The 9,766-nt window shown below is 56.0% G+C and overlaps 1 protein-coding gene across 2 annotated transcripts; it reads left to right on the forward strand.

Moving 5' to 3' along the window:
• Positions 1-190: 190 nt before the first annotated feature.
• Positions 191-9,423, forward strand: HECTD3 (HECT domain E3 ubiquitin protein ligase 3). Of its 2 annotated transcripts, XM_054490326.1 has the most exons (21): positions 191-1,092; positions 1,275-1,435; positions 1,697-1,789; positions 1,869-2,004; positions 2,307-2,422; positions 2,508-2,621; positions 2,764-2,846; positions 3,289-3,454; positions 3,675-3,756; positions 4,400-4,582; positions 4,724-4,776; positions 4,966-5,030; positions 5,185-5,288; positions 5,849-5,968; positions 6,082-6,171; positions 7,159-7,365; positions 7,587-7,716; positions 7,835-7,909; positions 8,033-8,114; positions 8,229-8,300; positions 8,393-9,423. In XM_054490326.1, the coding sequence occupies exons 1-21, from the start codon at positions 724-726 to the stop codon at positions 8,475-8,477; spliced, it is 2,586 nt and encodes an 861-aa protein (XP_054346301.1). In that variant the 5' UTR covers positions 191-723; the 3' UTR covers positions 8,478-9,423. The 2 variants fall into 2 exon arrangements, with proteins under 2 accessions (XP_054346301.1, XP_063521458.1); XM_063665388.1 differs by lacking the exon at positions 1,869-2,004 and having other exon boundaries at positions 642-1,092.
• Positions 9,424-9,766: the final 343 nt, after the last annotated feature.

Below are 9,766 nucleotides of genomic sequence, written 5' to 3' on the forward strand. Positions count from 1 at the left end.
GACGGTCTGGGTATCCGGAGGCTTGGCGCAAGTCCCACTCATGATTCCAACAGTCTTATTCAGCCAGGTCCATACTATAGCCTGGACCTATAGTAGGTGCAGAGGTTAGCTCTGCTCAAGACAGCCCCGGCCTTTAAGGAGCTACAAGACTGGGGAAACAGAAATCAGCAATCATATTAAAATGAATAATGATCACCAGTGTCCTTGGGATTAGGAGTGACAAACAGAATCAACCTTAATAATTCAAGACTCCTGTCAGTGGCAGGGGAAGGGGCCATTGTCTCAAACATTTTAGTCACACCACCTATAGGATAGGGAGTCCAGCGGATTCGCTGGGAGTGGGAGGAAAAAGAGCAGGCCGAAGAACCAGAAAAATGACTGTTGGCAATGATCCAGGCTAGCTAGAATGGTGACTTGAATGAGGGTAGTAGCAGTAGAGATAAAATGGTAGTCGCAAGGAAATGGAGAGAGGGAGATTGATCAGGTAGCCATCACCAATCTTGGGTTTGGTCGGCTGGGTTAGGGTGGCACAGAGGTAAGTAATATGGTTGAGTGTAGGAGTACACAGTGCAATACGGTGAGAGCTGGGGTGCGCTTAGTCCAGAACATACGGCGAAGGCTGGCCAAAGGCGGGGCAGGGCGTGGTGGGAAGCTCTGTCCGCGGTCGCGCCAGCTGTTCCCCGGGCAGGGTCGCCCCTAGGCGCTCACCTCCGCCACTTCGCCATGGCGGGTCCTGGCCCGGGCGCGGTGCTGGAGACCCCGCGGCAGCTGCTGGGCCGCGTGCGCTTCTTGGCAGAGGCAGCGCGGAGCCTCCGCGCCGGGCGGCCGCTGCCGGCAGCGCTGGCTTTCGTGCCGCGAGAGGTGCTCTACAAGCTTTACAAGGACCCAGCGGGACCGTCGCGCGTGCTCCTGCCCGTGTGGGAGGCAGAGGGCGTGGGGCTGCGTGTGGGCGCCGCAGGCCCAGCCCCCGGTACCGGCTCCGGGCCCCTCCGCGCCGCCCGCGACAGCATCGAGCTCCGGCGCGGCGCCTGCGTGCGCACCACCGGCGAGGAGCTGTGCAACGGCCACGGGCTCTGGGTGAAGCTGACAAAGGTGCGCTCTTCCCTGCCCAGGACCCGGTAAAAGACCCCCGGGGCCAGAGAAACCTCTGGCTGTTTCCCTTTCTTCCCCTGTATTGAGTTGGCATTGCGTTCGGTGCCCTTTGCCCTGGGCTGGGCAGGACAGGCGGCTGGGCAATTCCCTGACGGCTGTCCCCATCCTGCGCGTCCCGGCAGGAGCAGCTGGCAGAGCACCTGGGCGACTGCGGGCTGCAGGAAGGTTGGTTGCTGGTGTGCCGCCCGGCGGAGGGCGGAGCCCGCCTGGTACCCATCGACACTCCCAACCATCTCCAGCGGCAGCAGCAGCTTTTTGGCGTGGATTATCGGCCGGTGCTCAGGTACTGCACTTGAAGGAGCGGGGCTGGCTGTCAGAAGGCCGGGCCAGGAGGGCTTGGGAACACTTCAGCCACCGCCTGGGGTGGGTGGGATACTGGAGCGGAGGCAGGGTTAAGAACAGGAAGGGGCGGGACGTGAAGGGGGCTCGGGTGGGGCGTCTGGAGACGGGGAGATAGAGCCCTGGAGAAGGCTACACAACATGGAGGTAGTGTCCTGCTGCCCGCTGATGTCTCCCCATCCCACTCCCTACTCTGTGCCCATAGGTGGGAACAGGTGGTGGACCTGACATACTCACATCGCCTGGGATCGAGACCTCAGCCGGCAGAGGCATACGCAGAAGCTGTACAAAGGCTACTGTGAGTGAGCTGGAATGGGGTGGGGAGGAAGAAGCTCTGCATCTGGGCCCAGTCTAATTAGGGGCTTGGGGTTGCTTAGCTATGTACCCCCGACATGGACCTACGAGTGCGACGAGGACCTGATCCACTTCTTGTATGACCACCTGGGCAAGGAGGATGAGAACCTGGGTAGCGTGAAGCAGTATGTGGAGAGCATAGACGTTTCCTCCTACACGGTGGGTGCTGGGGCTCCTGCCACCCCAGGCAAGATATAGTCACACCCCTCAAGGCCAGATCCAGAAAGAACCCCCACCTGCAGGCCAGGACCAAAACAGGGTCCCCACGGGCCACACTCAGTTCAGCTCCCCATCTTGGAAGTCTATAGAATCCCTTATATACCTAGCGGCCTCCTATCCCATACCAGTTGCCCGTTAGCCCAACTTCACTATGCTTTTTCTCTGGTGCTCCTGGCCCAGAGCACAAGCCCAGCGCAGGGAGGGAGAGTAATTGCTGACTCCACCTCTCTGCCCCTCCCCAGGAGGAGTTCAATGTGTCCTGCCTGACAGACAGCAATGCCGATACCTACTGGGAGAGCGATGGGTCCCAGTGCCAGCACTGGGTACGACTTACCATGAAGAAAGGCACCATTGTCAAGTAAGTAGGCTCTGGGCAGGACAGGGTGGGTGAGCCATGTCCCTGTGGGTTCACAAAGACTCACATTCACACTCTGACCCTTCAGGAAGCTGCTACTCACAGTGGATACCACAGACGACAACTTTATGCCAAAGCGGGTGGTGGTCTATGGGGGTGAAGGAGACAACCTGAAGAAGCTGAGTGACGTGAGCATTGACGAGTGAGCACGCTGGCCTGGGGAGGGAATTAGGCCATGTTCCAAGCCTAGCCCAGCTTGAAAGCCTAAGTTTGAGTGAGACTCCAGCAGTCTCTGAAGGCCTGAGGCAGGAGGTATCTGAAGTGCCTCACTCTCATCTCCTCAGGACCCTGATCGGGGATGTCTGTGTCCTGGAGGACATGACCGTCCACCTCCCGATCATCGAGATCCGCATCGTGGAGTGCCGAGGTGAGGCTTAAGGCTGTAAGGAGGGAAAGAGAGCCGGGCGTGGAGATGGGGGCAAACAGACAGTGAGTGTGGAGAGAAGAGGATGGGCTTGGAGTTGGGGTGAAGGTGATGCTGAACTAACTCCAGGATTTGGAGCTTTGGGGCCTGAGCCAGCTGGGACATGCCAGGTATAGGCCTGCCTTAAAACCATACAGGTGGTTGGGCTCACCTGGAAGAGGAACTGAGTTGGGACCCTCAGGCATCCCAGCGTTCTAGTGGAAGACAGAGGAATCAGCAGGAATAGATCAATCAGAATCATGTGATAGAAGGTGATTCCAAAGGTCCCGAGTTTCTAGGGGCTAATGGTGACAAAAGGCTGAGCGTTCAAGGAGCCATTCCCAGGTCTGAGGGCCAAGGAGGCAGCAGGTGCCGTAAATGACCTCACTCTGACCCCTTCCCCCAGATGATGGGATTGATGTTCGTCTCCGAGGGGTCAAGATCAAGTCGTCTAGACAGCGGGAACTAGGGTTGAATGCAGACCTGTTCCAGCCAACTAGTCTGGTGCGATATCCACGCCTGGAAGGCACCGACCCTGAAGTACTGTACCGCAGAGCTGTCCTCCTGCAGAGGTGGCTGTGGTCCTGGACCTATGAGCCCTTCCCTTCCCCCAACATTGAGCCTTGTGTGTCTGCATGGAGGAGGTTCCCAAGGTCTCATAGTATAAGCTGTTCAAGGGTCAGAGAAGCCCCCGGGTCCTGCCTTTTCCTGTCCCTTTATGTTGGGGAGTTGGGGGTGTTACATGTATGCCAAACTCTTTAGCTGCAGTCAATCTTTATCTACCCATGCCAGATTCATCAAGATCCTTGATAGTGTCCTGCACCACCTGGTACCTGCCTGGGACCACACACTGGGCACCTTCAGTGAGATTAAGGTGAGCCGACCCGCCCAGTGCTGGTCTTGGCATTTCCCCTTCCTGCTCACGTAGTTGTTTATTCCTTAGCAGAGTTCCTAAAACCTACTCTAGAGCAAGACCTTTGTGGGGTCTGGGAACATAGGAAGAAAGCCAGAACAAATGGTCCAAATTTAGTGTTTGGGAGGCTATTCCCCAGCCTCCTTGGTATTCCAGAGTGTACGGAATACCCAAGGGCTATTGACAGCACAGGCAGGGCAGGTTGCGTGAAAGGTACATGCAGGGAGTTACCAGCAGCTCAAGATGACTTGAGAAAAGTGTGCTGGTAGGTGTGAGTATGATAGAGGATGAGGGTGGAAGGATGTGGGCAGGAGGCAGGTCCTGGTTGCAGAGGGCCCTGTGGGCCAGGCTGTGAAGCAAGGACTTTGTCCCAGGGTAGTGGAGCTGTTGGAAAGGTAAGGAGGGTAATGAGAGTATTAGATTTTTTTGTTTTAGAAAGCTCTCCCTGGTGGCTGAACTAAGGAAGGGACTGGAGACAAGGACAGGGATGGATTAGACTTGGACTGAAATGGTGGAATTGGATACAGGCAGAGAGGAAAGTTCCAGGGCCTGGACAGAGGCTGACTGCCCGCTCATTCCTGCTCTGGCCACCTCTCCTCACTAGCAAGTGAAGCAGTTCCTACTGCTGTCCCGCCAGCGGCCCGGCCTGGTGGCTCAGTGCCTGCGTGACTCAGAGAGCAGCAAGCCCAGCTTCATGCCACGCCTATACATCAACCGCCGTCTTGCCATGGAACACCGTGCCTGCCCCTCTCGAGACCCTGCCTGCAAGAATGCAGTCTTCACCCAGGTCTGCACCACCTAGGGTCAGACTGAGATAGGATCAGTCAAGGGCCAAGGGGGCTAGGCCAAGGGGGACCTGAACAAGTTCTTGGGGCAAGTATGGGGCCAGGTCTTGCTTTCCTATGACTCCTTTTCTCCTTACCCCCAGGTATATGAAGGTCTCAAGCCCTCTGACAAATATGAAAAGCCCCTGGACTACAGGTATGGCATGAGAGTGAGGGACTTACTCGGGACACCCGTTTGTACACACACACACACACACACACACACACACACGCACCTGCTCGAGGCACCCCTCGCCATGACTGCTTTTCCCAGGTGGTCTCTGAGCTGATGAATTGTGCTGCACCTGGCCCCACATGATGACAAATCTGCCCACGTTTTTTGCAGGTGGCCTATGCGCTATGACCAGTGGTGGGAGTGTAAATTTATTGCGGAAGGCATCATTGACCAAGGTGAGGCCCTGAGGGAGGATCTCAAGGGTCCTGCTTGCTGCCCTATCAAAGTAGTAGAGGCTTTTCACCAGCTAATGATGATGGGGACCTATTCATTACCCCATTATGGGAGCTGGGCTCTTGAGTGCCCAGCTGAGGGCATCTGTCATTTCAGGGGGTGGTTTCCGAGACAGCCTGGCAGATATGTCAGAAGAGCTGTGCCCTAGCTCAGCGGATACCCCCGTGCCCCTGCCCTTCTTTGTACGCACAGCCAACCAGGTAATCTCCGTTTCCATCTCTGCAAACCTCCCAGGTGCCAGATTGAGCCAGAAAGGGGGCAGAGGAGGGGGCCGGGCGTGGTGGCTCACGCCTGTAATCCCAGCATTTTGGGAGGCCGAGGCGGGCAGATCATGAGGTCAGGAGTTCAAGACCAGCCTGGCCAATGTAGTGAAACCCCATCTCTACCAAAAATAAAAAAAAACTAGCCAGGCGTGGTGGCACGTGCCTGTAGTCCCAGCTACTTGGGAGGCTGAGGCAGGCGACTCGCTTGAACCCAGGAGGCGGAGGTTGCAGTGAGCCGAGATCACGCCACTGCACTCCAGCCTGGGTGACACAGTGAGACTCTGTCTCAAAAAAAAAAAAAAAAATAGAAATAGGGCAGAGGAGGGACTGAGTTGTTCAGGGCAACCTCTGGGCAGACAAACAGAGGAGGAGCCACTGTGCATTTGAAGGGATCATTTAGTGGAAAATGTTCCCAGTGGAAAATGTTCAGGGAAGTCTTTGGGCCAGGAAAATAGGGTGTATCTCATGCCACGCTCACAGCTCTGTCTCTGGGGCAGGGCAATGGCACTGGTGAGGCTCGGGACATGTATGTGCCCAACCCCTCCTGCCAAGACTTTGCCAAGTATGAATGGATCGGACAGCTGATGGGGGCTGCCCTTCGGGGTAAGGAGTTCCTGGTGAGTAGCCTTATCCACACCCCCATCCGATCAGCCCTGGCCCCTGGAAGGAAAGGCTGGCCAAACCTGGGCAGCTCAGGGTGAGAAGACAGTGGGGAGTGTTTGTCACACAGGTCCTGGCCCTGCCTGGTTTTGTGTGGAAGCAGCTTTCTGGTGAGGAGGTGAGCTGGAGCAAGGACTTCCCAGCTGTGGACTCTGTGCTGGTGAGTAGGACCTGGAACCAGTGTTTCCTCTGCCCAGCCCCTAAAGGTTGGTCCTCCCTAAGGCTGTTCTGTACCTTGTTCTTTCACCACACACAAGATCCCTCTCCAATCCGTCCACTCCCATGGCTTCAACTACTGTCTGTAGACTCGTGACCCCTAAAATCCTGACCTCTAGCCCCAGCCTCTCCTAAGCCTGGGGCCATATATGTATCTGTACCCTCAATGTTTGCCCCAAGATGGCATCTCAGGCTCAGTGTATTCTTTATATTCTCTGAAGACTACTCCCCTCTAGGGCTCCTGCCTCAGAAGGGCACCATGTCCCACTCCTCCCCATCCCAAAGCCCACAGGGCCATCCTTCACCCCTTCTTCTCCCTCACCACCACATTCTTAAGTCTTCCTCTATAATCTGTCTGCTTTTCCTGTCTCACTACTGTCTCCCGACCTGGTTGAGGACACCTTTCCTCCTTAGCCAATCACTTACTAAAAAGCTGGTGTCCCCGTCTCCGTTCTTACCCATTTGTTCTCCATGCAGCCAGAGTAATTCATTTCACTCTCCCTGTTTAAACTCATTGATGGCTCGGCCCTGGGCTTAGGATAGAATGCAGAATCTGTAAAGGCCTTACATGAACCCTGTGTCTCCAGCCACTTGGTTCACTTTCAGGCTCCAGCCAAACAATTTCCTTAGGCCTTTTGCTCTTTCCAGCTTTCTCCAAGATGTTCTCTCTCCTAACTTCCCTTATGGCCCAGCCATCATTTGGTTCTCAGCTGAGACACCATTTTCCACAGGATGCCTCCCCTGGCCTCCAAGGCTGGTTAGGTGTTGTCTTGATGCTTTTACAGCTCTTGTACTGACACCCTCATTCCCTGCTGCCTCCATGGGGACTGCCTTGCCTGGCTGTCTCTGCTTCCCTGTGAGCATGTTGTGGAAAGACAGGGACTATCTCCACAGTGAAAAGGTTACCTCCCTGCCTCTCTCCAACCCCTAGGTGAAGCTCCTGGAAGTGATGGAAGGAATGGACAAGGAGACGTTTGAGTTCAAGTTTGGGAAAGAACTAACATTCACCACTGTACTGAGTGACCAACAGGTGGTGGAGCTGATCCCTGGGGGCGCAGGCATCGTCGTGGGATATGGGGACCGTTCTCGTTTCATCCAGCTGGTCCAGAAGGCACGGCTAGAGGAGAGCAAGGAGCAGGTAGTACCCAGAGGCCAGTAGAACAGAGAGCTTTGGCCCCTCCTGAGCCCCAGCTCCTGGGACCCAGAACACAGCCTGTAAGCCACCAATACTCCAAGAACTCTGGCCCCCACCATTCCTCGGTGCCACCTTTCTGCTGCTAAAAGGCCACAGTGATGCCCCCCAGTGTAAGGCGGGAGGTGTGCCCTCTTCCCCAGCCAAGGCTTTTACCCACTCCCCAGGTGGCAGCTATGCAGGCAGGTCTGCTGAAGGTGGTGCCACAGGCTGTGCTGGACTTGCTGACCTGGCAAGAGTTGGAGAAGAAAGTGTGTGGGGATCCAGAGGTCACTGTGGATGCTCTGCGCAAGCTCAGTGAGTTCCCCAAGGCAAGGCAGAGCAGGGCAGGGCAGCACAGCACAGCACAGGGGTTGGGGCTCAAGGACTGGGCAAGATGAGACCCAAGAATGAATGCTGGCCTTGTCTCCACCAGCCCGGTTTGAGGACTTCGAGCCATCTGACTCGCGGGTGCAGTATTTCTGGGAGGCACTGAACAACTTCACCAACGGTCAGTGGAGGAGGGCAGGGTGACACCTGGGTTTGGACTCTGCTGCTGAGTTGCAGAGGCAGGGTAGAAGTTGTAGACCCTCTTTCACCATCCACGTGGGCACTGATTTCCTTCTCCCTCCAGAGGACCGGAGCCGCTTCCTGCGCTTTGTCACGGGCCGCAGTCGCCTACCAGCACGGATCTACATCTACCCAGACAAGCTGGGGTGAGTGCTGGAGGGAGGCCCGAAGGTGCCATGGCCACCTTCTGTCCTCCCTCCCCATACACGTACATGTGCCCCAACACATCTTCCTGACCTGTGGTCCCTCAATGCCCCCAGCTACGAGACCACAGACGCACTGCCCGAGTCTTCCACCTGCTCCAGCACCCTCTTCCTGCCACACTATGCCAGGTGGGTTTTTTCCTAGGCTCGATTTGGGGCCCGGGGGACCCCATCACCCCCGGTAGCGATGGAGGGACCTGACCAAGTCCCCATTCCCACAGCGCCAAGGTATGCGAGGAGAAGCTCCGCTATGCGGCCTACAACTGCGTGGCCATCGACACTGACATGAGCCCTTGGGAGGAGTGAGGCGTGCCGCCGGCTGTGGGACCAGCAGGACTGCACGTGTCCCTCTTGGCCTTGCCCAGGGCGAAGACACCTTCCCTGCCCTGGTTTGGCTGACGTGCTCCGCAAAACCCCGTGTGCCCCGCTCCTGTGTGCAGTTGGAGTAGGGGCAGCTGGCGTGGTCAGGTGAACACTAGTGGCCCAGCCCCGCAGACCCACAAGCCCTACCCGTGCCGGGGCTTGCTTCCCGAGGTATTTCACCTCTTAAGAGGGAATCTTCCACAAGCCCAGTACAAGCTGCCAGGCCTGAGCTACTTGAAGGGGGCCATCTAGGTCCCCAACCCATGGACTTTGCCTCCATTTTCAGCTCCACCTTTTTTCTCCTATTTTCTCTCTGGCTTTCTTCAGCCATTACTCACAACTAAAAACATAAAACACTGGAGGTTGGTGGAGGCTCCTCCCCAAGCAGGGAGCCTGGGATGGGCAGGGAGTGATAGCCAAACTCCTTGGTCACCTGCTCCAAGAAGGAAGCAGTAGCTGAGCACCTGCCTTCACATACTGCTCTTTTCCTCCTCTCCCTCCATACCAGAGATGTGGTGAGCTCTGTTCTTCTTCCAACCCAGTCTCAACACACAAAGTGCCACCACCTTCCCTGACTCAGAACCCACATCCACTCAATGTGAACCCTGCTACCACGACCTCCCCATATTCCTCACTTCTCCATCACCTCCAGCCTGACTCCCTGTCTGCCCTTTCACCCCCAAGATTTTGCACAGGTTAAGGCCAGTTATGGCCTTTTTGAAATCTGTAATAGCTCCCCTTTCCCCAACTCTAAAGCCTAGACCTTAAACCTGTTCCTAGAGCTATGCACATCCCTGCCCCAGTTTACCATTCCTCCCTCAGGGCCTCCGTGACACTCCATGAAAAGAAGTTCTTGCATACCAGAAAGTTGAATAAATGGATGAATTCATTCCTTCAGAATGTGTTTATTGGGCCCTGGGCTTAGGGACAGGGATCACAAGGAGAAATCGACTTTAGTGCCCTACTCGGAGCCAAGAAGATGGATGTGAAGTGCAAGTAGAGGCTTCTCAGTGACAAACTCTGCACAGTTACACATCTGGGGCTGAGCAGAGACGTAAGGGCCCCACTGCGCAGAAAAGGGAAGACAAGCAAACAGGCTGGCCTGGCATTTTCTGGCATGGATATGGTGATTTGGAGGATGGGAGTCCACTTCTGGAACCAAGTGGGCAGAAGAATTTGACATCATAGAAGACAGAGACTTGGGAGGGCTGACAAACCAGCCAGGTCAGTGT

The sequence above is a fragment of the Pongo pygmaeus genome, chromosome 1, assembly GCF_028885625.2.
Source record: "Pongo pygmaeus isolate AG05252 chromosome 1, NHGRI_mPonPyg2-v2.0_pri, whole genome shotgun sequence".
In the NCBI taxonomy this organism is placed as follows: domain Eukaryota; kingdom Metazoa; phylum Chordata; class Mammalia; order Primates; family Hominidae; genus Pongo; species Pongo pygmaeus.

Coding starts and splice junctions, on each gene's coding strand:
- HECTD3 (XM_054490326.1), top strand. CDS start 724: ATGGCGGGTCCTGGCCCGGGCGCGGTGCTGGAGACCCCGCGGCAGCTG. Junction 4,583..4,723: donor AGAATGCAGTCTTCACCCAG/GTCTGCACCACC, acceptor CCTTACCCCCAG/GTATATGAAGGTCTCAAGCC. Junction 4,777..4,965: donor GAAAAGCCCCTGGACTACAG/GTATGGCATGAG, acceptor CGTTTTTTGCAG/GTGGCCTATGCGCTATGACC.